Source organism: Heptranchias perlo, chromosome 2, assembly GCF_035084215.1.
Source record: "Heptranchias perlo isolate sHepPer1 chromosome 2, sHepPer1.hap1, whole genome shotgun sequence".
Taxonomy (NCBI): domain Eukaryota; kingdom Metazoa; phylum Chordata; class Chondrichthyes; order Hexanchiformes; family Hexanchidae; genus Heptranchias; species Heptranchias perlo.
Window position 1 is genome coordinate 64,171,102 of NC_090326.1, and position 27,742 is coordinate 64,198,843.

The following is a 27,742-nucleotide window of genomic DNA, read 5'->3' on the forward strand; positions in this document are numbered from 1 at the left end:
TGAAAGGTGGAGGTGCAGAGAACGTGCTTCTTTGCTATCCATCATTTCAGTGAGGAAAGAAAGTACTGTCGAACTCTCTCCACTGTTCTTTACCTAACAGATGAAAAATCAAGGATCAAACAGAAACCAGAATCAATGGTGGAAACTAAACAAGATGTGGTATCAAAATATCTCAGTGTTTTGAAACAGTGGCCAAATCACAGAAGGATTTGGCCCCAAACCTGGGTTTTGCTGTTAGTTCAAAAAGATGTCATAAAACTTTTAGCAACAAAACTGGCTCCTGTTGATTCGATCTTTTATTTGCACTTTTGTTTGTCAATACTGAATCCACACCATGTAAATGTAATGGTACCAAGGATTTGAAAATAAAATGATTTAATAATATTGAACAATTAATGCATCAATACTGAAGTCTAGTGAATTGTCATGAATTAAATAATATTAAAAAAGTTTCTCCAATTTTCGACAGAGCTTCTCATCCCTCGAGGACCTTCACCTTGCAAACTCCTCCATTCCCAGACCTCCAGCTTTTATCTGAGGCTTCTGATACTTTTTTGTCTTCTTTGCGTGTGCAAGGTTAATGCATCTCACTGCCTCCTTTTAAGGCCTCTGTACGTGTACTCGATGTCTGCTCTCCTCACTGATTTTGCACATACTTTCCTCCGATAAATTATCTCTGCAACTCCTACAATGGGAGATCTCTGGACATGGTGACAGCTCTCATTTCGGCATCATGCTTTCTTTTCCAAAATTTTACCCTTTAGCCCCAATCATTCCACTAAAAATCATAAAACATAATTGTTGCCTATGAAGAAATCTAATGTTTTATTCCAATCTCAGGATTTATGTCCATTTTTTGTGCAAGTCAGCTCTGTTTTTCTTTTAATATCTTCCTCTATGATTGTCTCACTCCAATGAAAGGATGGAAAGTATATCATACTTTTGATTCTGATTACAATCCTTTTATCCTCCAACAACATTACACTCTAGCACCTCTCTAGTGCCCCCTAAGTTCTGCAACTTATACCTAACTTAATTTTAAATCCTTACTTCATTTTATACAGATACACTATAGATTGTTTTGCTTTGTTTCAAGTGGGATAACTGAATGCTTGTTACAGCCTGTGTTCCCATTCTGTCAGTGGGATGTTAGTAATAGAGTGCTTTATCTGAAGTCAGGAATACAAGCTTTCTTATTTTTAACACTACTTTGTACACGTTTGGAATGTTTTATGTTAGTCACTGTCGTTTGCAATGTTCTTGCCTGGTATTTAAGGAAAAAATAAATCAATATTTATGGAATAGTTTTGCATATTTTACTTTGGGAACATAATATCTAGCTCCAGGAGTAGATTGCATAGATTAAATATTAACTACAATAATATATTAAATTAATGAATTTAGAGAGAATAATACTGTTAAAATACAGATTTGGATCTTTGAGGATGCTTAACAGATATTGTTTATGTGAAGGTGAAAAGTGATATCTATCATTAAAAATACTGTGTCAGTAGCAACATTCTGTCTCAAAATACAGTGTCAGGCTTCTATCAATGAAAAACCTATTTTAACATTGTCAACATTGATCTGCAGTACCAGTTACACTAGTAGCTGGTACTGTGATAGGCAGTTTCAATGTTAAACTGTCACATAACATTAGCAGAAAGAACAGAAGTTCCTATTTTACAGTATTGACATGAGCCAGCATTTAATCTCCACTGGGCGTTCTTCCTGCAATATGTTTTCCTCAATCCATAATGAAAATCCATAGACGCAGGATTTAAAGCAAGTTTTAAGGTATGAGAAGTGAATAGATTCTGAATAGATTAGCAGCCAGTTAAGTAGGACACCTGTGATGTCAACAAATAATTTGATGCCCTCCCCTAAATTTCAATTATTTGCTTGCCACCACTGTACAGAGTAACACACCTCAATCGCCCGCTACCATTGTTGTAGGAGCCAGCCTTAGATTATTTACTTTTGGCAGTAGACACAACTACATTTGTCACATCTGACACCTGAAATAGGTTGCGATGCTGACACAGCAGAACTCATGAATCCTTGAGTCCCTCCACCCACTCAAAGACTTTTGTTGCTTGGCAAAATATTGAATCGTGAAATATTGGTTGAACTTATTGGGGGGGGGGGAAGGGTGGGAATAAGAGAATTTTTCAAAACCCTCAAGCAACCAAAGAGAGAAGAGTCCTGAGAGAGGAGGCATCAGAGGGTTTCAGCTGCATGAACTGCCCAAAATAGGAAGACTTGCCAGGTGTCAGGTATATTTCCCCCCTCCCCACACTAAGAGATTATGTCAAGCACTTTTGCCTCCCTGCCAAGAGACTTTCTTAACCTGGCATTTGGATAGTTTGCATTGCAAAGGGGTCATTCCAGTAATTTTCAGAGGTTCCAACTCATTTCCCCCCCCCACCAACTGAGAGGGGCCTTGTATCCTCCCATACTCCCCAGCTAAGATATTTTAATGCCCTATCAATCACCCAATCCCCTGCTGAGCGAGTTTTGCACTTCCTCCCCCACTGAGATATTATTCCATCCTTTCTTTGCCTTTGTTCCCCTGTTCCCCTCCATCTATTCCATTCCACTTCCCACCCCCTCCCAAATTCCTCTCTCTCCGTTCCTTTCCTGCCCTCCCTGTCCCCTTTTTCTGTCTCCTCACCCCCTCTTCCCTCAATATGACCCTAACTTCTAGTCGATTTTCTGGAAAGGTGGGGGTGGGGTAAACACTCCCATCTGGAAAAAAAACTGTTGTCTTCCAGCTTCATCCTTGTGGTGACCACTTAAAACTGCCCGCTGCAATAGTCTTGGAGTGAGCCTGAACCCAAGTCCCTTGTGCAGCAAAGAGTAACCATGGCAACAACCCACGATGTAATGAGAGTCCATCCTCACCAGTGAAGTGGTCTGACGCCCAGAAACCCCCCTCCTCTCGATGTGAAATTTCCCCCCATTGAGAAATTTGACTCCCTGTGTGCAGCACCGTGGGAGATTGACTAGTATTATATATTTATTATGGAAATGTAAGCAGTACAGCTCAAGCCGGATCAATGAAATGGGATGCGTTCTATGTTATGTAAGCCCTAAAAAACCCAACAATATCAATTTGACATAATTTTTTGTCCCTTCATAAACCTTTCAATAATTAGAGCTGATTAATTCTTCTTCATTCTTCACACACGGTAGAAACTTAACTAAGCTTTATTTGGTTCTGGAGAAACATTGTACTAAGCACACCCATAAAAATTAGCATCATTACATCAATCTGGCCACAAGACACACATGACCTTCTGCTCCCACCTTATAGAAGCTAAAGAATCTGCACAGTAACATCAACTCATTTTCCCATGATTTTTGGAAGCACTCTGCTTTTAGCATCACACCTTTCCAACTTCTAGAGCTACGCATTGGGGGGTTGCAACATTTAAATGGAAGGAAAAGTTTCAATTTAATGAAAAAAATACTCAAGGAATAGACATGGGGATTCGACTGCATTTTTAACTGCCTGAGTGGGGAAGCTGCTGTAGCTTTCCCACCAAGGTGGGGAGAGAAGCCGGAGCCAGAAGAGGTTGAACCAGGTAGCTTTTTTTTAAAACTTTCCTTGTGGGGACTGGAGGAGCAGGCATGCACCCTCCCCGAACACAAGGCCTCCCCGAGATGGCCCCGGAAGCCAATCGCACCACCCACCTTGTGTCGGCGGGTGAATTCTAGGCCGTGCGATTTTCCACCACTTATTGCCGTTCCGGGTAGGAAGTTGGCCAGCAGGATTTAAATGAGGACTGGGAGTTAAAATAGCCTGGCCCTCATTTCTGGAGCAGTGGGTGACTTACCAATTTGCCTTGCTATCCACCCGCCCAAAACTCGCCCAGAGTTAAAATCGGGGCCAGTTTATCTGTTATAAAAATGTGAAAGAACTGTTAAAATTTGAAATTGTGACAACAGGAAGTAAAGTTTGTGGACAAGAATTACATGCTTTATTTAAGTTTTTAATGTAATTTTTAAGACTGTGATCTAATTTTGAGATTCAGGTAACAGTTTCACTCTTGTGGTTTGCAGATAAGCTCCTTGAAAAACTTACTGCCTCATAATCACTCAAAGTTGCCCATTGGTCCCCATGAACAACCTGCTTAAGAATGATAAATCCAACTAGCAATTAATTTGGAGCTTTACATTTACTCCACCCAACTAAAATTTTACACCTCTACAACCAATTTCACCTAATTTTCACTGGTCAAAACATAATCAAATTTCAAAAGTTCATGCAAAGTCTAAGTGGAATTTGATGAAAAATATTTCCAAATATACCTAAGTAAACAATGAAGGATGAGATGCATTGTCAAAGGGGAATTGTCTTTATCAACCACGGAACAAAAACTCTTCCTCTCCCAACCATGCAACTGCTCCATTCCATCTTGACTGGAAAGAAGAGCCTCACAGTAAAGCCAGAACTCTACTCCTATTCCCATTCCATCAATTTTCATACCCACACTTGTTTTCCTGGTTCCTTCACTTACTGCTTGGCACCACAGTGCTGCCCTTTTACCAACTCCTTCCAAGGCAGACTACAGGGCCACCCAGATTCCTGCTTGGGTTGCTGCTGCAATCCCAGTCATGGTACAACACAAATACACTCACAGGGGATGGCACATTTAAATAAATGTGAAGACCAGATACATGCAAGTTACAGCTTCTGTCTGACATGAATGGATTTAAAAACTTGTCACTGTTTATAAGAAGCTCAGAAAATAAAAATCCTGCTTCCATAAATACTGAAATTCAAATCCTTCAGATTTTGTCATAGCGCTTCCATTGTACTTGCCCCTTTAAGGTTGCTGCAGCCTCCAAGGCCCCAGAAATGCCCATACTTCCTCTTACCTTCTGCCTGTGTCCAATAGTACACTCCTGGTGTGCCTGGAATATTCAGTAAGTTAAGGTGCTGAGATTTTCGTCCCAGTGCAGCGTGATTCTGGTGCACTGCAGCCAAATTATTTCTGAACAGCTCTGGGAGGAGGAACCTTTTTGGCATTTCCATGCAGCCAGCTATAGAACAGCACTAGAGAAGCCCACATGGCTGAAATATACTGTCTGATGTCAAGAAGCCTAGAGGATGGGAAGAGTAGATTCTCCTCTTGACCATACCTGGGGCATCAGTGTTTCCCAGGAAAAAAGAGCAGAGACACAATATGTCAGGGCTCCGTCCTCTTTGTGTCCCACCAGGATTTCCTGGGAAGTTCCCAGTTCTATTAGGCCTACACCTGAACTAGACACCAGCCGAGCGATAAGATCTTACTGAGCGTTTCCAGTGTTCTGTCTTAGTTTGCTTATCCCATGACTGTGGGTGCCCCAGTGGAGGGGCATCTAAAGAAATCTGGTGCCAAAGCCTGCCGTGGGATCCAATGGAGGATTTGTGAAAGTACCAGGGGCCAGACAAAGGTTTCGTAAGCAAGCGACTGATCTTTGTTAAAGTCCCCCGCGCCCCACACCCCCCCACTCCTCCAAAAGACGATTTTAACACGCCTACCAAAAGGCCCAATAGTGGTGACCAGAAGGCAGGTGCAGAGCTGAGAGGTCTGTAGCTGTACTCCTGTTTCCTCCTGAATTTTCAGGTACAAATCCCAGCCATTGGATGGGCCTGTGCTAGGAGTGCACTCGAACCATGAAAATAGCCTGGAGCAGGAAATGTGTGTGCTTCCCTACTCTTAATTACTATCCACTGACTCCAACTGAAAGTGCACATGTGTGGATGATGTGAGAGGAGAAAAACACATCTCATTTGTCAGTGTTGTCCCCATGGTAAATGCCTACCATTGTTCACTGTTTAGGTTGAAGATTGACTACCTAGGTGAGAAACTGAGGGGTCAGCTGACACCTATAACATTGTACACCAGTCAGTGCCATCAGAAAAAGAGGGGCATGAGGAGAAATGCAAGAGAGAAAAATATAAAGTAATCAATAATACAATAACTAAAGCAAAATTAATGCAACAATAAGAAATTTTCCAGGTCAGTACTTCTTGACCTTTGAAATTGTTGAATCATCTAAATTTCTTCATCTTTCCATCACACACAGCACATGTAACTATAGGTTTTATATTCAAGGCAGGTAGAATTCTAAAAAGTTCAGACAACATAACTGCTTTTAAACCTAACTACTTTGTAGATTTCCATGAAAAACAAATGAGAATCAACATAATCAAATCAGTAAATTAAAACAATCTATTTGAACAATTTAAAAGAAAGCATTTGAACTGCACTGTAATAAATGCCTGAGTGAAATTTGACAGATCACTCATCCGGTACGGTATGGCTGCTGTATTCATCTTTTAGATCTCCAGTATATGTATGCTGTAAAATTGTAAGTTGTATTCCCCCAATAGAAGAGGATTGAATATTTGAAAGCAGAACAAGCTGTGTTGGTGATGGATGAGTTGCTATTTACTTAGCTTCTTACAGCAGCTGTGGAAATGACACACGATCCCATGTTACAAGTAATACTTCTCCTGTGCAGATGTCATATGGTTCTTTTATTGCACACGTGCAGTCTGCGCGACTAAGTTTTTGTGTGCTATGTGTTATGTCTATTCGGGTTGCTTCAGATTTTGTGGATAAATTCTGAAAATACTGGAGGGAAAACTGAGAACTGTAATTCTTTTTATAGGATTATATTTTAATTATTCTACTGGCTTGGAAAAAAATCTCTAAGGTCCATTAGGTTCATGATCCAATTTACAGTTTCTCCTGCATGTTGCTACTTGTGATGCAATAATGAGTTAACTAATTGTAGATGTCTTTTTTTCTTTCTAGGCTATATTTTTGCAGATAAATGAGGGATTTGCCACAAAAGAAAATAGGAACTAAATGTTTTTTGTAATGAGAGTAAAGCCTTCCATCGACTGAAAGCCACTTGCTGTTGATATTTGACATCAATTATGAGAGGAGAAATAGTTCTTTAGGATGATGCACTTCAGTTGAGATGAGTGCACAGTCTCTCTGCACACCGGTCTAGCTGCAGTCTGCTTCTAGTTCATCACAGCTCAACATGTTGTTTCAGCGATACAGTTTAAGTGTGCTCCCTCAGCTGCACCTTGCTGACTGTGTACCAGTTAATTGAGAATTGAAAAGCATAATTGCTGATATCTATGTGGCAAGACGCAATGAGGAGGAGACGCTATTTGCTTAATAGAACTGATGATGTCCCTACCAAACAAAAGTCAACCGACTGGCTGTATGAGTCGTATTACTGCATGAGCCAGCAACATCCTCTGATTGTTTTTTTGCTGCTGATTGTGATGGGAGCCTGTTTGTCACTACTGGCTGTCTTCTTTGCTTCAGGGCTGGTAAGATCCTTTCTGTCTGAACAATATCTGAAATTATTTGCAAAATAATTCAAATTCCATTATTTTGAGTTTTAAAAAAGAAATCAACTTGATTGTGATCATATATTAAATGTGTCTTTTTTTGTGTTTAAACTGTATATTTTACATCATTTGTACACATTTTTGTCAGTGTTATTATTTCTTTGTAATTGTTAATGAGGATCATTGCATACAATTGTTCAGCAGTGAAAATTATAAGCAGCTTGGAGTAAAATTTACTGTCAGATTGTGGTGACACCTAATAATCATTACCTGATTTGAAGCCAGTCAGAAAGTATGTAGAGCAGTGTGAGTGCACCTCTGCTGCTTGCAACATCCCTGCGCATTCCAAAGTGTTCCAAGTTCTTACAACTTTTGTATTATGTAGAAAGGAAAAACAAAATGCTATCTCACAATGGCATTTATAAAACTGTTTGAAAGCATCATTATGCAACTTTAGAGTGTAAGTGCTTGTGAGAACTATGTAAAAGAACTGCTACGTTCATGTCCTTAGATCCGGTTATATAGTCCTTGCTCACATTGACACTCTAAAGCTGTTTAAGTTTCAGTTTTATTAAACATTGAATCACTATAATGTGAGAATTTTAAAAATCTGAATGTTTGAAAATGCTCTTCAAGATTTTGTTAGTAAAGAAAACATTAATGTGCTCAACATATTAACACTTTCACGAGGACATTCAGAACAAACAGTCTGTTTTAGAAAATGATTGCAACTAAAACGTCTGTGAACTGAATTTCCTCCTCATCATAGAATCTTAGAAAGGTTACAGCACGGAATTAGGCCATTCGGCCCATCCAGTCCAGGCCGGCTCTATGCAAAATCAATCCAAATAGTCCCACTCCCCCGCTTGTTTGTTCTTAAACGTCAACTCTTACAATAATCTCTGAAAAAAAATTAAGGTGTCTCATTCCTTATTGACTCTTACTCCGACTATTAGGCAGAATTTTGTTTATATGTAATGATGCTAGAAACAATTGTGCCCTGATTTGCTTCGACCTAATATTTTTCACTGCTGGCTACACTGTGGATTTGCATTAGCCTCCAGTGGAGAGGGCAGGAACATTCTAATGCATGAAAGTTTGCTGTGACGAGTGGCACTGATACTATCCTGCTGAAAATGTGTCCTTGCAAAATATAGAGCTAGACTGCAGTTTAAGCAACATATGCAAGAGTATAGTTGTGCTACATCATTGCGTAACATTTTTAAAAACACATGCTAGGAAAGGCAAGGAAAGAGAGTGTTCCTGATGCAAGAGGAGTCTTTAAAAGCATAATTTTTCACCTAAAAGGAACATTCATGAAACTTGTAAATTGACAGTTAAAATCTCCAGATTTACAAATGCTTTCTGCAGTAAACAATATGTTATAGTGGTGCATTGTGGACGGTCCATGGCCAGAAAATTAAAGGCGCTATTGTGTCTTTTAAACAACCATGCATATGCAAACTTGAACATGCATCTTGTTTTTCTGATAAAAGTAAAAGACAGACCTTGCATTTATATAGCTCCCTTCACATCTTTAGGACATCTCAAAGCTCTTCACAACCAATGAACTGCTTTTAGAAGTGCAGTCTTTGATCTTGTGTGTCATGTGCTCTGTACTCAAGAGATCCCCTTCTCAATGCACATGAAACAAATTCCAAAGCACCAAGGGCCAAGAAGTGGTTTTGCAATTTGAACCAGAGAAAAGGTTATTGAGTCTGAGCAAACGTAAGAAACCTTCAGGGCTCTAAGGAACCAACACTGGAGTCATAACAAAAGAAACAGAATTGCACAACCTTCTGGTAATGAGACTGGACTCAGACCAAGACTGAGAATTAAGATGATAGTTAAGACTTATGAATGGTGCACACTACCTAATCTCTCAAACGCCGTCGTTATACTAAGATTTTAACATCCCATTTGTGTTCATAGTAGCATAAATGTGGTACAAAAATCTCAATGCTGAGCTGCAAAATCCAAAGTGGTTTCCACCCAGTCAGTGACACTGAACCCCCTTCAAGGCAGTGGTACAGCAGTATTATACTGGCCCCATTCTAAAACCTAGAGCTCACAATTTCCTGAAATTCAATGCATATTGTAAAGTTACATCATTATGCACAAGAGTGTGTTTGACTCTTTGGGTTGGTAAACAATGCGTGAGTGAGTGGATGATAATGTATGCCGTCAGGTTATACTGGCTGTACTGACTGGGTTCTCTGGCTTACTCCAAAAATTAGAGCACCTCTCTGCATACAGACTCATGTATGTGATGTAACGCAACTGCTGATTTGCAACATTATTTAAAGTGCTTCATTTGCGTCAGCATTTTAAGTGCATTAAGAGCATTGAACTAAAAGACCAGGCAAAGGTCAGATCCTACAGTTTGAAATGAGACTCCTCAGGGAATTTTCATGATCCATTTTCTTGAGCTCAAGTTAAAGATTGCTGTTCTATGTTTTAAAATTTAAAAAAAAAAAATTGTTTATGGGACGTGGGCATCGCTGGCAAGGCCAGCATTTATTGTCCATCCCTAATTGCCCTTGAGAAGGTGGTGATGAGCCGCCTTCTTGAACTGCTGCAGTCCGTGTGGTGAAGGTTCTCTCACAGTGCAGTTAGGTAGGGAGTTCCAGGATTTTGACCCAGCGACGATGAAGGAACGGCGATATATTTCCAAGTCAGGATGGTGTGTGACTTGGAGGGGAACACGAAGCTGGTGTTGTTCCCATGTGCCTGCTGCCCTTGACCTTCTAGGTGATAGAGGTCGCCGGAAAGGTTTCCCCTATGCACTGTTATAAAATGAGTTTATGATTTTGTTACACAGCACAAAGGAAATTTGACTACCCATTTTACTCCTTTGTATTTTTCTTTAATTCTTTGAGTTTATAAGGTTTCATTCTCCCTTCATGACTTTTTATATCTGTTTTCATTTTTTTGTTTCTTACCCTTTGTATCTATTCTCATTTTTGCAATTTGACCTTTTGTTGTTTCCATTTTTCAGTCTCATTTTCACTGTACTATTTGCCTTTTAATAGTTCATAGTTTTTAATTTCTCTTTGTTGATCTTGTTATATCTTCACACGCTTTCTTTGGACAATAGTGTGACGTAATGGAAGGATTTGGAGGCTGATTAAAAATCTGACAGGCTGCAACGTGAAGGCTCCTTCCACGGCTGTAAACATCTTTATACCAGCCGTTAGGGTGGTTAGTCCGATAAAATTAGAGGGTTTTCTGGGCTTACACACCCCAGTTGATGATGGGGGGGGGGGCCACCCACACCCACAGGACACGAGTTATCCACTGGATGTCAACCCAGAATTCAGAGCCAAAGTTCCAGTCATCACTCGCCGAGACTGTCTGGAGCAGGGTTTGAAACCTACACCTTCTGACTCAAGGGGGAATGCTACCACTAAGCCAAAGGCTTGCTCCTATTTCTCGTTTAGTGTTTGGCATCCATTTTCCTATTCTAAAACATAAGAACAAAAGAAATAAGAGCAGGAGTAGGCCATACGGCCCCTTGAGCCTGCTCCGCCATTCAATCAGATCATGGCAGATCTTCAACCTCAACTCCACTTTCCCACCCGCTCCCCATATCCCTTGATTCCCCGAGAGTCCAAAAATCTATCCATCTCAGCCTTGAATATATTCAATGACTCAGCATCCAGAGCCCTCTGGGGTAGAGAATTCCAAAGATTCACAACCCTCTGCGTGAAGAAATTCCTCCTCATCCTGTGATTATGCTCCTTAATTCTAGACTCCCTAGCCAGGGGAAACAATCTCTCAGCATCTACCCTGTCAAGCCCCTTCATAATCTTATATGTTTCAATGAGATCACCTCTCAATCTTCTAAACTCCAGAGAGTATAGACCCATTCTACTCAACGTATTTGCATTGACCGAGTATGGCACCAAGGAGCCTTGTAAAATTGAAGTCAATGAGAATCAGGGGGAAAACTCTCCAGTGGCTGGAATCATGACTAATGCAAAGGAAGATGGTAGTGGTTCTTGGAGACCAATCATCTCAGCCCCAGGACATTGCTGCAGGAGTTCCTCAGGGCAGTGTCCTAGGCTCAACCATCTTCAGCTGCTTCATCAATGACCTTCCCTCCATCATGAGGTCAGAAATGGGGATGTTCGCTGATGATTGCACAGTGTTCAGTTCTATTCACAACCCCTCAGATAATGAAGCAGTCCATGCCCGCAAGCAGCAAGACCTGGACAACATCCAGGCTTGGGCTGATAAATGGCAAGTAACATTTGCGCCAGACAAGTGCCAGGCAATGACCATCTCTAACAAGAGAGTCTAACCACCTCCTCTTGACATTCAATGGCATTACCATCGCCAAATCCCCCACTATCAACAGCCTGGGGGTCACCATTGACCAGAAACTTAACTGGACCAGCCATATGAATACTGCGGCTACAAGAGCAGGTCAGAGGCTGGGTATTCTGCACCAAGTGACTCACCTCCTGACTCCCCAAAGCCTTTCCACCATCTACAAGGCACAAGTCAGGAGTGTGATGGAATACTCTCCACTTGCCTGGATGAGTGCAGCTCCAACAGCACTCAAGAAGCTCGACACCATCCAGGATAAAGCAACCCGCTTGATTGGCACCCCATCCACCACCCTAAACATTCACTCCCTTCACCACCGGCGCACTGTGGCTGCAGTGTGTACCATCTATAGGATGCATTGCAGCAACTCGCTAAGGCTTCTTCGACAGCACCTCCCAAACCCACGACCTGCACCACATAGAAGGACAAGGACAACAGGCACATAGGAACACCACCACCTGCACATTCCCCTCCAAGTCACACACCATTCCGACTTGGAAATATATCGCCGTTCCTTCATCGTTGCTGGGTCAAAATTCTGGAACTCCCTACCCAACAGCACTGTGGGAGAACCTTCACCACACAGACTGCAGCAGTTCAAGAAGGCGGCTCGCCAACACCTTCTCAAGAGCAATTAGGGATGGGCAATAAATGCTGGCCTTGCCAGCGACGCCCACATCCCACGAGCAAATAAATAAAAACCTCTCTTTGTCGGACAACCCTCGCATCCCAGGAATTAATCTAGTGAACTGTCTAAGGCAAATATATCCCTCCTTAGATAAGGAATCCAAAACTGTACGCAGTGCTCCAGGTGAGGTCTCACCAATGCCCTGGACAAAAGTAGTATGACTTCTTTACTCTTGTACTCCAACCCCCTTACAATAAAAGCCAACATTCCATTTGCCTTCCTAATTGCCTGCTGTACCTGCATACTAACTGTGTTTCTTGTACGAGGATACCAAGTCTCTCTGAACACCAACATTTCATAATTTTTCACCATTTAATAAATATTCAGTTTTCTATTCTTCCTACCAAAGTGAATAACCTCACATTATACTCCATCTGCCACCTTCACTTAAACTGGCTATATCCCTTTGCAGACTCTGTGCCCTCCTCACAGTTTACTTTCCCACCTAGCTTTGTATAGTCAGCAAACTTGGATACATGACACTCAATCCCGTCATCTAAGTCATTAAGATAGATTGTAAATAGTTGAGGTCCAAACACCGATCCTTGCGGCACCCCCACTAGTTACAGCCTGCCAACCTGAGAATGACCCGTTTATTCCAACTCTCTGTTTCCTGTCCTTTAACCAATCCTCTATCCATGCCAATATATTACCCCCAACCCCATGAGCCCTTCCCTTGTGTAACAACCTTTTGTGGCACCTTTTTGAATGCCTTTTGAAAATCCAAATACTACATCCACTGGTTCCCCTTTATCTACCCTGCTAGTTACATCCCCAGAAAACTCTTAATAAATTTGTCAAACACGATTTCCCTTTCATAAAACCATGTTGACTCTCTTTAATCATATTATGATTTTCAAAATGCCCTGTTACCACTTCCTTAATAATGGATTCCAGCATTTTCCCGACGACTGATGTTAGGCTAACTGGCCTGTAGTTCCTTGTTTTCTCTCCCTCCATTCTTGAATAACGAATAACATCAAGTATATAGTGCAATGGCCCTCCTTACTGGTAGAGTGGTGCGTCTTGGTGACTTGTTATGTAAACTCCCTCCTCTGTGTATAAACAGGTGAACTAGCTAGGTTATGAAGATTCTATGTATGACTACTTACATTTTTTTTAAAACCAAGATCTCTATTGTTGAATTGGTGAAAATAGGAACAACCACTGGTGGCAGGGAATTCCAAACACCTGTACGTAGACACAAAACAAAGAAAAAAGGATACATGTCATTATGGCATGAGCACTAAACAAAGGCATACAAGGAAAACAGTAAATGGTGACATCCACAGCACACAAAAAGGCAGATGTGCAGGTGTTTAAGTCACAGGGGAAGATTTTTCTAATGTCTTCTTTTCCTGTTGGAAACAACAGGCTTGCAAATGTGCATTCAGCCTGAAGTAAAATGTATTTTTATTGCCCTCTTGTGTTGTCCTTGTCAATCAAGGGGAACACAGGTTGGCACTTTTTGATAGGGGTAGAAAACTGCACATATTACAAAGGTTGTAGTCAGTGAGGCACATCTTGTTTTGAAGGTAATAATTGTGTAACCTTGACAGGAAACAGAGGGGGTGCCTGAAACCCCAGTGAGCCAATATTGTTATTGCACATATATTGTGTAATGGAAAACATTTATTGGCAACATAATGCAGAGGAAGTTCAGTACTTAGAGTTCTTTCAGAAATAACTAACCCCCACTGGACACAGTACTAATTATAGCCATTTAATTAGATATTCTGAATCGCAGGATTATAAATGTAAATTTTAATTGTGCTTGGAGCAAGTCAATAATGTCTGTTTCGCAACACAGCAATAAATGTGACAAAAATAAATACAGAAAATGCTGGGAACACTCAACAGGTTAGGCAGTATCTGAAGAGAGAAAGATAGGGTTAACATTTCAGATCAATGAACGTTCATCAGAACAAAAGATTATTTTTTGTTGTTACAGACTGATTTGTAATGCTTTACCATAAATAAACAGAATCGATTGAAGGTATAGACTTAATTAGATTGAGTTCATTTAATCTACTATTTGAAATGGTGAATGATGATCAGAGACTGCAAGCTTCTGAAACTGATGAAAAATATTGCTTTATCAGATGATTTTGACATATAATTAAGATTGTTATATGAATAAATCATCCTAGAGATACCGTGGTGATATGCTTAGCCAGCTTTTCATTTCTTTTTCCCCCAGGATATTGAAGACCATGTGGCCTTCCTAATAACTGTTCCAACAGCCTTGGCTATATTCTTCGCAATATTTGTTCTGGTCTGCATGGAGTCAGTGTTCAGAAAGCTACTGCACGTGTTTTCCCTTGTAGTTTGGGCGTGTCTGGTTGCTATGGGTTACCTCTTCATGTGTTTTGGTGGGATCATTTCTCCATGGGACCAGGTAAGAATTCTGCAAAGAAATAAGATGAGTGTCAGTTCCCAAATCATGTTCAAATGCAATATTTTGCTCCAGTTTTTTTTAGAAATATTATTGTTAACTGTATATACTGACCTGAGTAAGTGATAACTGAAAGACAAAACTGTATGAGTGGTTCAGTTGGCTTATTGTATGGCAGCTGCTGGTTCCTGATTAGACAGGTAACAGCTTTGAAAAAAATGAAGTGATGTGAAATTTTAATAGTTGGGTTTGAGAGATTTCTGGTTTGTCATTATTATCTTTCGTATCAATCTTTTGTTCATGGTTGGTGGCTGTTCCTATCTATTTTTACCCTGGTCATACAACTTTTGCAGCTGAGGGGGTGACCTACTTCTAGTCACCTGCCAATGCTGCTCTTAAACCAGCCCCAAGACAGCATATAAGAAAAGCCTTGTGATGATTTTTCTTCCTCCCTTCAACGAGTTGTCTGCTTAGCATCTCCATACAGTGATATGGATGAGATCAGAATGCAACATAATGGGGCTTTGAACCTCTATTCCTCACCACTCCATGATGCAATGCATTGGTGTTCCAAAACACTATGCCATCATACCATAGCCTTACTTTTTATAATTTGTGGATTGATCTAGATCACTCCAACCACAGAGACAATCAGTGTTAGTTTTAATTTTAACATAGCTGTTAAGAGAAAATTCCACTTCACAGTTTGCATAATGCTGTAATGGCCAATGAAAAAAATGCACTTAAAAAAATTATAATTCAGTGCATTACTAGTCAACACTTGGGTTTCAATTGAAATCTGTTAAAATATTTCCATTTTAGAAGTTGTAGACCCGACTTCGACATGAAAACAGCCTTAATAATGGAACATTTTCTGTCTATTAGTGATTTACTAAATGGTAGGAAACAGAGCTCTCCAGTCTGTTTGATATATGATGTACAATCACTGCAGGTCAACTGTAAAGATCAGCAATTGGAGATTTTAGTCCATATCATTGATGGGTGTTATACTACTTATGTAGCCTAGAGTGATTATTATCTTCAATTGGTTAAATGTGTATGTGTGGTGTTCATTACAAAGGGACATGTGGGTTTAATCTAGTGCAGTATTGAGGGAGTATTGCATTGTGCCATGTTTTGGATGCGATGTTAAACTGAAGCCTCATATGCTTCTTCCAGGTGGGTATAAAAGATCCCGTGGAATTATTTGAAGAAGGGCAATCAGTTCATCTGGTGTCCTGGTCAACAGATTATCTGGTCATTTATCTCATTTTCTGTTTGTGGGACCTTGCTCTATGCAAATTGGCTGCTGCTTTGCCTACATCTGAAAAGTAATTCATGAGCTGTGAAGCATTTTGGGATATGCAGGGGATATGAAAGGCACTATATTAGGTGAAAGCTGTTTCTTTCTTTGTTTAGCTTTTGTTCTGAACTGTCTGATAGTTTATCATGTGCAGTCATTTTAAAATAGATTCCACAAAATAAGTGGTGTATCTAAGTTGAAGGCATCCTTCTGCTGTATTTTAGGATAGTTTCTCTTGTTTTTCTGAGGGAATATTATCCTTTAATGAGATCAAGAGGCACTGCCACAAGGTGGTACAAAATAATAGCCCACTGTAGACACTTACCTGAATGTGGAGCCAAGAGGAGCAGGAATGCTGCTCAGGACCCCACATAAAAAGAACCCATTGCCGCCGCTCCTGGATCCGACCCCCGATTTCTCTGGCCTCGGCCCCCAACCTGACCCCTGATCCTGGACTGGACCCACTTACCCAAGGGCCATTGTGACACTAGCAGTGGCCCGATCTTGCACTGCTCTTTGCTGACAGGCACTGATGCCGCACCTGCTCCATTTTAATGAGGCCCGATGCCCAATTTCTGGGGAGTCTCAGGGATCACCATTCAGGTGCAGGAAATCATAGAATCATAGAATGGTTACAGCACAGAAGGCGGCCATTCGGTCCATCGAGCCCATGCCAACTCTTTGTAAGAGCAATCCAGTTAGTCCTATTCCACCGTTCTTTCCCCGTGGCCCTGCAAATTCTTTCCCTTCATGCATTTATCCAATTCCTTTTGAAAGCCATGATTGAATCTGCTTCCATCACCCTTTCAGGCAGCACATTCCAGATCATAACTACTCGCTGAGTAAAAAGGTTTTTCCTCATGTCGCCTTTGGTTCTTTTGCCAATCGCCTTAGATCTCTGTCCTCTGGTTCTCGACCTTCCCGCCAATAGGCACAGTTTCTCTTTGTTTACTTTATTTAAACCCTTCACGATTTTGAACACTTTAATCAAATCTCTGCTCTAAGGAGATCAACCCCAGCTTCTCCATTCTATCCAAGTAACTGAAGTCCCTCATCCCTGGAACCATTCTAGTAAATCTTTTCTGCACCCTCTAAGGCCTTCACATCCTTCCTAAAGTGTGGTGCCCAGAATTGGACACAATACTCCAGTTGTGGCCGAACCAGTGTTTTATAAAAGGTTCAAAATAACTTTCTTGCTTTTGTACTCTGTTCCTCTATTTATAAAGCACAGGATCCCGTATGCTTTATTAACACCTTCTCAACCTGCCCTGCCACCTTTAATGATTTGTGCACATATACCCCCAGGTCTCTGTTCCTGCACCCCCTTTAAAATTGTACCATTTAGTTTATATTGCCTCTTCTCATTCTTCTGACCAAAATGTATCATTTTGCACTTCTCTGCGTTTAAATTTCATCAGCCATGTGTCCGCCCATTCCACCAGCCTGTCTATGTCCTCTTGAAGTCTATCACTATCATCCTCACTGTTCACTACACTTCCAAGTTTTGTGTCATCTGCATATTTTGAAATCGTGTGATGTACACCCAAGTCCAAGTCATTAATAGATATCAAGAAAAGCAGTGATCCTAGTACTGATCCCTGGGGAACACCACTGTATACCTTCCTCCAGTCCAAAACACAAACGTTCACCACTGCTCTGTTTCCTGTCACTTAGCCAATTTCGTATCCATGCTGCCACTGCCCCTTTTATTCCATGGGTTTCAATTTTGCTGACAAGCCTGTTATGTGGCACTTTATCAAATGACTTTAGAAAGTCCATATACACATCAACCACATTGCCCTGATCAACCCTCTCTGTTACCTCATCATAAAATTCAATCAAGTTAGTTAAACACAATTTGCCTTTAACAAATCTGTGCTGGCTTTCCTTTATTAATCCACACTTGTCCAAGTGACTATTCATTTTGTCCTGGATTATCGTTTCTAAAAGCTTCCCCACCACCGAGGTAGTTGCCGGGTTTATCCTTACACAATTTTTGAACAAGAGTGAAAAATTTGCAATTCTCCAGTCCTCTGGCACCACCCCCATATCTAAGGAGGATTGGTAGATTACAGCCAGCATCTCTGCAACTTCCATCCTTACTTCCTCAGCAACCTAGGATGCATCCCATCCAGACTGGGTGACTTATCTACTTTAAGTACAGCTAGCTTTTCAAGTACCTCCTGTTTATCAATTTTTAGCCAACCCAGTATCTCAACTACTTCCTCTTTTTCTGTGACTTTGGCAGCATCATCTTCCTTGGTAAGGACAGATGCAAAGTACTCATTTAGCATCTCAGCCATGCCCTCTGCCTCCATGATTAGATCTCCTTTTTAGTCCCTAATTGGTCCCACCCCTCCTCTTTCTAGCTGTTTACTATTTATATGCCAATAGAAGACTTTTGGATTCTCTTATGTTGGCTGCCATTCTATTCTCATACTCTCCCTTTGCCCCTCTTATTTCCTTTTTCACTTCTGCTCTGTACTTTCTATCTTCAGCCTCATTCTCACTTGTATTATCAAACTGACATCTGTCATACACCCCCTTTTTCTGCTTCATCATACTCTCTATCCTCATCCAGGGAGCTCTGGCTTTGGTTGCCCTACCTTGCCCCCTAATGGTGCCTAGATGGTACCCTAACCATATCCTCTTTAAAGGCCCCCCATTGTTTGATTACAGTTTGGCCAGCCAATCTTTGATTCCAATTTACCCGGGCGAGATCCGTTCTCAACCTACTGAAATTGGCCCTCCTCCAATTAAGTATTTTTGCTCCTTGTCCTTTTCCATGACTATTCTAAACCTTATGATACTATGATCACTGTTTCCTAAATCTTCCCCCACTGACACTTGCTCCAATTGACCCACTTCATTTCCCAGAACCAGATCCAGCAATGCTCGTTGGGCTAAACAAACTGATCAAGAAAATTCTCCTGAACACACTTCAGAAATTCCTCCTCCTCTTTGCTCTTTACACTATTACTATCCCAGTCTACATTAGGATAGTTGAAGTCCCCCATTATCACTACTCTATAGTTCTTGCATCTATGTAATTTCCCTGCAAATCTGTTCCTCTATATCCTTCCGCACTACTTGGTGGCCTATAGAGTACATCCAGAAGTGTAATGGCACCTCTATTGTTTCTTAACTCTAAATAAATAGATTCTGACTTTGACCCCTCAAGGACATCCTCTCTCTCCAATACTGCTATATTCTCCTTAATCAATACTGTCACACCCCCCCCCCTCCATTTTGTCCTTCCCTATCTTTCCTGAACACCGTGTATCCAGGAATATTTAGTACCCAATCCTGCCCTTTTTTGAACCAGGCCTCCATTCTCGCCACTACATCATATTCCTATGTGGCTATTTACAGCTGCAGCTCACTGATGTTATTTACCACGCTTCGTGCGTTTACACATATGCACTCTAAACCTATCTTAGACCTTCTCATATTCGTATAAAAAAAGGAGATCTACGCATGGAGGCAGAGAACATGGCCGAGATACTAAATGAGTACTTTGCATCTGTCTTCACCAAGGAAGAAGATGCTGCCAAAGTCACTGTAACAGAAGAGGTAGTTGAGATACTGGATGGAGTAAAAATTGAAAAAGAGACAGTACTAGAAAGGCTAGCTGTACTTAAAGTAGATAAATCACCTGGTCCAGATGGGATGCATCCCAGGTTGCTGAGGAAAGTAAGGATGGAAATTGCGGAGGTACTGGCCATAATCTTCCAATCATCCTTGGATACAGGGGTGGTGGCCAGAGGACTGGAGAATTGCAAACGTTACAACATTGTTCAAAGGGTGTAAGCATAAATCTAGCAACTGCAGGCTAGTCAGTTTAGCCACAGTGTGGGAAAACTTTTAGAAACGATAATCCAGTACAGAATTAACAGTCACTTGGACAAGTATGGATTAATTAAAGGAAAGCCAGGACAGATTTGTTAAAGGCAAATCATGTTTAACTAACTTGATTGAATTTTATGATGAGGTTACAGAGAGGGTTGATCAGGGCAATGTGGTTGATGTTGTGAATATGGACATCCAAAAGGCATTTGATAAAGTGCCACATAATAGGCTTGCCATCAAAGTTGAAGTCCATGTAATAAAAGTGGCAGCATGGATATGAAAGTGGCTAAGTGACAGGAAACAGAGTAGTGGTGAACGTTTGTTTTTCGGACTGGAGAAAGCTATACAGGGGTCGGTACTAGGACCACTGCCTTTTTTGATATACATTAATGACTTGGACATGGATGTACAGGGCACAATTTCAAAATTTGCAGATGACACAAAACTTGGAAGAATAGTGAACAGTGAGATGGATAGTGATAGACTTCAAGGAGGACATAGACAGGCAGGTGGAATGGGCAGACACGTGGCAGATGAAATTTAATGCAGAAAAGTGCAATGTGATACACTTGGTACACAGAATGAAGAGTCAGTACAAATTAAAGGGCACAATTCTAAAAGGGGTGCAGGAGCAGAGAGATCTGGGGGTATATGTGCATAAATCTTTGAAGTGGCAGGGCAGGTTGAGAAGGCACTTAAAAAAGCATACGGGAAGTTGGGCTTTATAAATAGAGGCATAGAATACAAAAGCAAGGAAGTCATGATGAACCTTAATAAAACACTGGTTCGGCCACAATTGGAGTATTGTGTCCGGTTCTGGACACCGCACTTTAGGAAGGATGTGAAGGTTTTAGAGAGGGTGCAGAAGATGTCAACTAGAATGGTTCCAGGGATGAGGGACTTTTGTTACGATGATAGACAGGAGAAGCTGGGGTTCTTCTCCTTCGAGCAGAGAAGGTTGAGGAGATTTGATGGAGGTATTCAAAATCATGAAAAGTCTATGATGTGGAGATGCCGGTGATGGACTGGGGTGGACAAATGTAAGGAGTCGTACAACAGCAGGTTATAGTCCAACAGCTTTATTTGAAATCACAACCTTTCGGAGCTTTCCCCCTTCGTCAGGTGAGTGACGAAGGAGGAAAGCTCCGAAAGCTTGTGATTTCAAATAAAGCTGTTGGACTATAACCTGGTGTTGTACGACTCCTTACATGAAAAGTCTAGGCAGAGTAGATAGAGAGAAGCTGTTCCCATTGGTGGAAGGGTCAACAACCAGAGGACATAGATTTAAGGTGATTGGCAAAAGAACCAAAGGCGACATGAGGAAAAATGTATTTTTAAACACATGAGCGGTTAGCATCTGGAATGCACTGCTTCGAGGGGATGGTGGAGGCAGATTCAATCATGGCTTTCAAAAGGGAATTGGACGAGCACTTGAAGGGAAAAAAATTGTAGGGCTACGGGGAAAGGACAGGGGAGTGGGACTAGCTGGATTGCTCTTGCATAGAGCCAGCATGGACTCGAATGGCCTCCTTCCTTGCTGTAACCATTCTATCATTCTCTATCCACCCCACCAAATACTGTACTATTTCTTACTCTAGTGCTATCTGTCTCTCCCAATCCTTTGTGCACCTTGTTTCTCCTTTCTAATGCTACATCCTTGTGTGCATCCCCCTGTCAATTTAGTTTAAACTCTCCCCCACAGTACTAGTGATCCTCCCCATGAGGGCATTAGTCCCAGCTCATTTTGAACAGGTACCTCCTGCCCTAGAATGTCCCAAGAATCTGAAGCCCTTCCTCTCACACCGTGTCTTTAGACACATATAAACCTGCCTTATCTTCCTATTTCTGTACTATGTACCTTGCACCCGAACTTCTGGGCCCTCATCTGATTTTCCCTCCCTCTTGGAGGAGGCTTCTTATCTCTAATGTATCCAATAATCCACAAAGGGTGTTATCTATATTCTGGTCTGACTCCACTAAATTTCCTGTTGCAGTGTTCTCATCTTCTGGCTTGACCACAGCTCTTTCACAAGAGACATCTCTCTCTGACCTGACCATCTATCCTTTGTGCAACTTTTGTTTTCCCTGCCTCACCTTTATTAGTAGCCTCTATTCTGCATTACATGGAATATTGATCAGTAGTAGAGGCACCTACCGTCAAACACTTTAGGAAATTGAATTGATGTTAAAGACATTCGCGTACAGACACTGTAGAGGCCACAAAAATAACTGGAACTGTCTTATTGGATTGTTCAGGTGCCGATGATCAATGATAATGAGCTGAGTCAAAAACACATTTTTCGTCTGCTTTAGTTAAGTTGTTCTTTCATTTACATCGAGTTACATCGAAACTACGGTAGAGAAACAGGCCATTCAGTCCAACTGGTCTGTGCCAGCGTTTATGCTCCACATGAGCCTCCTCCCTACCTACTTCATCTAACCCTATCAGGATACTTTTCTAATCCTTTCTCCCTCATGTGCTTATCTAGCTTCCCCTTAAATGCATCTATGCTGTTCATCTCAACTACTCCTGTGGTAGCGCGTTCCACATTCTCACCACTCTCTGGGGAAAGAAGTCTCTCCTGAATTCCCTATTGTATTTATTAATGATTATTTAATATTTATGACCTCTAGTTTTGCACTCCCCCACAAGTGGAAACATTTTCTCCATGTCTAACCGTATCATCATCTTAAAGAACTCTCAGGTTACTCCTCAGCCTTCTCTTTTCTAGAGAAAAGAGCCCTCGCCTGTTCAGCCTTTCCTGATAAGTATATCCTCTCAGTTCTGGTATCATCCTTGTGAATATTTTTTGCACCCTTGCCAATGCCCCTACATCCTTTTTATAATATGGAAACCAGAACTGTGCACAATACTTCAAGTGTGGTCTAACCAATGAACCCTATTGCTTGATTTGCCTTTTTTATTGCCTTATTAACCTACATCGCTACTTTTAGTGATTTGTTTATCTGTACCCCTAGAACTCCTTGCTCCTCTATTCTGTTTAGACTCTTATTATCCAAGCAGTGTGTGGCCTCCTTATTCTTCCAACCAAAATGCACCACCTCACTTATCTATATTGAAATTCATTTGCCAATTACCCACCCATTCTGCAAGTTTATTAATGTTCTTTTGCATTTTAACGCATTCTCCCTTTGTATTAACTATACCCTGTAATTTGGTGTCATCCGCAAATTTTAAAATTATACTTTCGATTCCCGAATCCAAATCGTTAATGTGAATTGTGAACAACAGTGTTCCCAGCACTGATCCCTGTGGGACACCACTTCCCACCTTTTGCCAATCTGAGTAGCTACCCTTAACCCCTACTCTGTTTTCTGTTTTGTAGCCGACTTGCTATTCATTTTGCTACCTGGAGTCCACATGCTCTGACCTTATTCATGGAGTCTATAATGTGGTACCTTATCGAAGGCCTTTTGAAAATCCAAATATATTACATTTACTGCATTACCCTTGTCTACTCTTCGTTACTTCTTCAAAGAATTCAATAAGGTTGGTCAAGCATGACTTTCCCTTTTGAAATCCATGCTGACTATTCGTTATTCTATTTTTGTTCTCTAGATGTGTTTCTATTACATCTTTGATTAAAGATTTCATTATCTTTCCTACCACTTTAAGCTAATTGGTCTATAGTTCCCTGGACTTGTTCTATCTCCCTTTTTAAACATAGGAATAACCTTAGCTGTCTGCCAATCCTCCGTCACTATTTCCAATTCTTGTGAATTTTTATATATATGTAATAGCGCCTCTGCTATCTCCTCCCTAACTTCTTTTAATCACGAATGCAATCCATTCGGACCAGGGTGATTAGTTTATCCCTAAGTTTGAATGGTTTATCAATTATCTCCCCCCTTTCTGTCTTAAATGTTTAATATCTTTTTCGATCCTTTCTTCTAATGTCCTGACCATCTGGTTAGTCTCCCTGGTAAGTGCAGAGGCAAAGTAACTATTCAATATTTCTGTCATTTCGCTGTTGTTACCTGTGAGTTTATCATGTGCATCCCTTAGTGGCCCTATCCCTATTCTGATTTTTCTTGTTATTTATGTGTCTGTAGAATACTTTACTATTTCTTTTTATGTTCCTTACTAAGTTTAATCTCGTAGTGCCTCTTTGCTTTCCTCATTGTTTTTTGACTTCTTTCCTAACTCTTCCTATTAACCTTTTGTCATCTTTTCCTTTATTGCCTATGTACTTAGTGTATGTCTTTTTCATTAGTTTCAATTTTAGCCTTATCTCTTTATTCATCCATGGTGTTTCATTATTGGCTAGTTTGTTCTCGCTTTTTAGAGGAATATACTTCTCCTGAACAATATTGATCACCGTTTTAAATATTTCCCACTGCTGTTCTATTTTTTTCAGTTTACCTGCCCTACTTCCATTCTCATCTACACAAAATTAGCTTTTTTTCTAATCTATTACTTTGGTCTTTGTCTTACTTATATCTTTCTCAATCATTATTTTAAACCTCATTATGTTACGAGCATTATTGCCTTGATGTTCCCCTACACTTGCTTCTCTTATCTGTTGTGGTTCATTTCCCATTCCCAAACCCGCGACCTCTACCACCTAGAAGGACAAGGGCAGCAGGCACGTGGGAACAACACCACCTGCACTTTCCCCTCCAAGTCACACACTATCCTGACTTGGAAATATATCACCATTCCTTCATCGTCGCTGGGTCAAAATCCTGGAACTCCATACCTTACACTACTGTGGGAGAACCTTCACCACACGGACTGCAGCGGTTCAAGAAGGTGGCTCACCACCACTTTCTCAAGGGCAATTAGTGATGGGCAATAAATGCTGACCTTGCCAGCGACGCCCACATCCCATGAACAAATAAAAAAAATAGATCCAGCAGTGATTCCTCTCTTGTTGGGCTTCTCACATACTGGGAAGAAAGGAGTCCTGTACACACTGTAAAAACTCCATTTCCCTTTCCCCGTTCCCGACCTTTTCTTCCCAGTTTATTTGGGGGTAGTCGAAATCTCCCATGATTATTATTTGATTTTTTTTACTCATTGCATAGATTTGCCTACATATTTCATCCTCCACTTCCCTTCCACTATTAGGTGGTCTGGAGAATGTACCTATTAGCATGATCAACCCCTTATCCTTTGTCTCAATCCATATGGATTCTGTTTCTATCTTAATGTTACTTATGTCCCTTTTTTCTATTGCCATTATGTTGTCTCTAATTAGTATAGCTACCCCACCCCCCCTTCTTCATTCCCTATCGTTTCTAAATACATTATATCCTGCAATACTTAACTGCCAGTCCTGTTCCTTATGTAGCCATGTTTCAGTTATCCCTAACACATTTGGCTCCTCGCTATGAATTATTGCCTCCAGTTCTGCCGTTCTGTTTCAGATGCTGTGCACATGGCTGTACAGGCAGTTTTATTTGTTTTTAGTAATTGTTCCCCTTCCTTTGTTTTTAAACAATCATTTTGTACTCATGTTCTATAATTGTATTTGTTCCCTGACCGTTTATGTTACCCTTGTTCCTTACCTTGGTCTGACCTTTACTCTCATTTCCTATTTCTTTTTTCTTCAGACTGATGTTATCTTCTCCAGTTAACTTTCTATTGGTTGTTTAGACATTTCATGGTCATTTTCACACATTACAACCTACCTATATAATTAAAGCTTTGAGTACATGAGAAATTGTTCATCATACTTCAAAGTGTCACATCAACCAGTTTGGCTCAAATAACCACCAGCTCTTAAATTAACCAGGATGATTCACACAAATATAGACAGGTAGGAAAAACTAACAACCATGAACCTGTAGAAAGGTAAGAAAAGCTATTAATCACAATCTAGCAATCCTATAAACCCATTTAATTAAATCACTTAATTTTATCTGCAAAGCTGATTCCTGAGTTATAGGAACCAGCAACTGTCATAAAATAAACCAAATTAACTCCAAACAATTTTTTTCAAACTGCTTTCAGTCATGACTCACTCAGATCAATATGTATAAATAACAATTTATAACAAAATAAACAAAAAATACACTGGCGGTAACTTTCAACTTCAGCGGGGGCGTTGCGAACCGCGGGGCGAACCGAGGGGCAGGGATGGGGGCGGGCCGAACTGAGGGGCGGGCCAAACCGGCGGTATCGGATCACCCACCCGTTGACTTCAGTGGAAATGAAAATTGGACGTGGTGTAACACGGGCTGCCGATTCGCTATGAACGTGTTTTGCATTAGTGGCAAAGACCAATTTGACCCCCAGTATGTCTAACAACCTTTATCTGTCTGTATGCCTGTTGCTCCAGTATGGTGCTGTGCAAAATTGCATGCTCCTAGTTAGCACTTTAAATTTGATGTTTTAAGTTGAATGGAGACTGATTAAAGAGACCAGTCACCTCATATCAGCATGTGATTAAAATATGGTGCAGCTTTTTTTGTTTTCTTTTATTTACACTCTGTGGTGGACATTTTATTAGATTATACATATTAGTGTGGGTTTAATGCTGTATAATGGCCTGTCCAGAACCATCCAGACCTGTATGAACATAAGAGTATAGATACTGCAGGGAGGATCCTTCCACTGAAGTCATGAAGCTATTTGAAAAAGTTGATCTGTGTACCATAATTGTCCTTTGCAAATACAAGGAAGATTATTATTACTCTTCTTGACATTAGTGGATACAATCAATAACATCATGTACAACTTGTTAAGTATCTAATAATGCTGCCAGGATATCTGTCACTTCAGTATCAAGTATATATCAAATCACTCCTTAATCTTCTAAATTTCAGGGAATACAACCCTAGTTTGTGTAATCGCGTCTCGTAATTTAACCCTTGGAGTGCTCGTATTATTCTAGTAGATCTACGCTGCACCCCCTCCAAGGCCAATATATCCATCCTAAGGTGCGGTGCCCAGAATTGAACGTAATATTCTAAGTGTGATCTGACCAGGGCTTTGTATAGCTGTAGCATAACTTCTACCCCCTTGTATTCTAGTCCTCTAGATATGAAGCCCAGCATCCCATTGGCCTTTTTGATTTTTTTCTACACCTGTCCATGATATTTTAATGATCTATGTACATGGACCGCTAAGTCTCTTTGGACTGCCACTGTTTCGAGCTTTTCATCCTTTTTAGGTCCAAAGTGGATGCCCTCATGCTTGCCTACATTGAAATCTATTTGCCACAGTTTTGCCCACTTACTCTATTAATATCTCTGTAATTTGATGCTTCTATCTACACTGCTGACAATGCTTGGATATGTGGCTCTCACTCCTATCATCTAAGTCGTTAATAAATACAGTGAATAGTTGAGGCCCCAACACAGATCCCTGTGGGATCACCACTAGTCACATCCTGCCAATTTAAATACCTGCCCACTATCCCTACTCTATCACCTGTCACTCAGCCAATTTCCTAACCAGGTCAATAATTTGCCCTCAATTCCATGAACTTCAACTTTATTGGAGCTAGTAGAAAACTAGTGTATAGCAAAAATCATTTAATAAAGGTAATTAACTTGTGAATAATGGCACAGCCTATGAGTATCTTTCTGGTTAATACTCTTTATTTATCAAATCAATTATATAATAGCCCCTTATATGCATTGCCCATGAGAATGGTATCAATAGTCACTCATGTGCAAAGGACTTATCAGGATTACCGTAAGCACATGGTCTTGACTGCTCACACTGGCCTCGGCAAGTCTACAACGAAGTCCCAAAGGAGCTCCAGTGGGTCATAGGTTAAATCACATCCCCTAATGTGATGCTAATATTACAACACATCCTATCTACATCTGGTTAAA

General features: G+C 40.8%; 1 protein-coding gene across 1 annotated transcript in view; it reads left to right on the forward strand.

Moving 5' to 3' along the window:
• The first annotated feature begins 7,147 nt into the window (after positions 1-7,147).
• LOC137339741 (adenylate cyclase type 2-like) overlaps positions 7,148-27,742 on the forward strand; it is a 368,927-nt gene continuing 348,332 nt past the window's right edge. Inside the window, exons 1-2 of the mRNA XM_068001920.1 lie at positions 7,148-7,345; positions 14,587-14,784. Coding sequence (XP_067858021.1) covers positions 7,148-7,345; positions 14,587-14,784 — 396 coding nt within the window. The remainder of the gene's footprint in view (positions 7,346-14,586; positions 14,785-27,742) is intronic.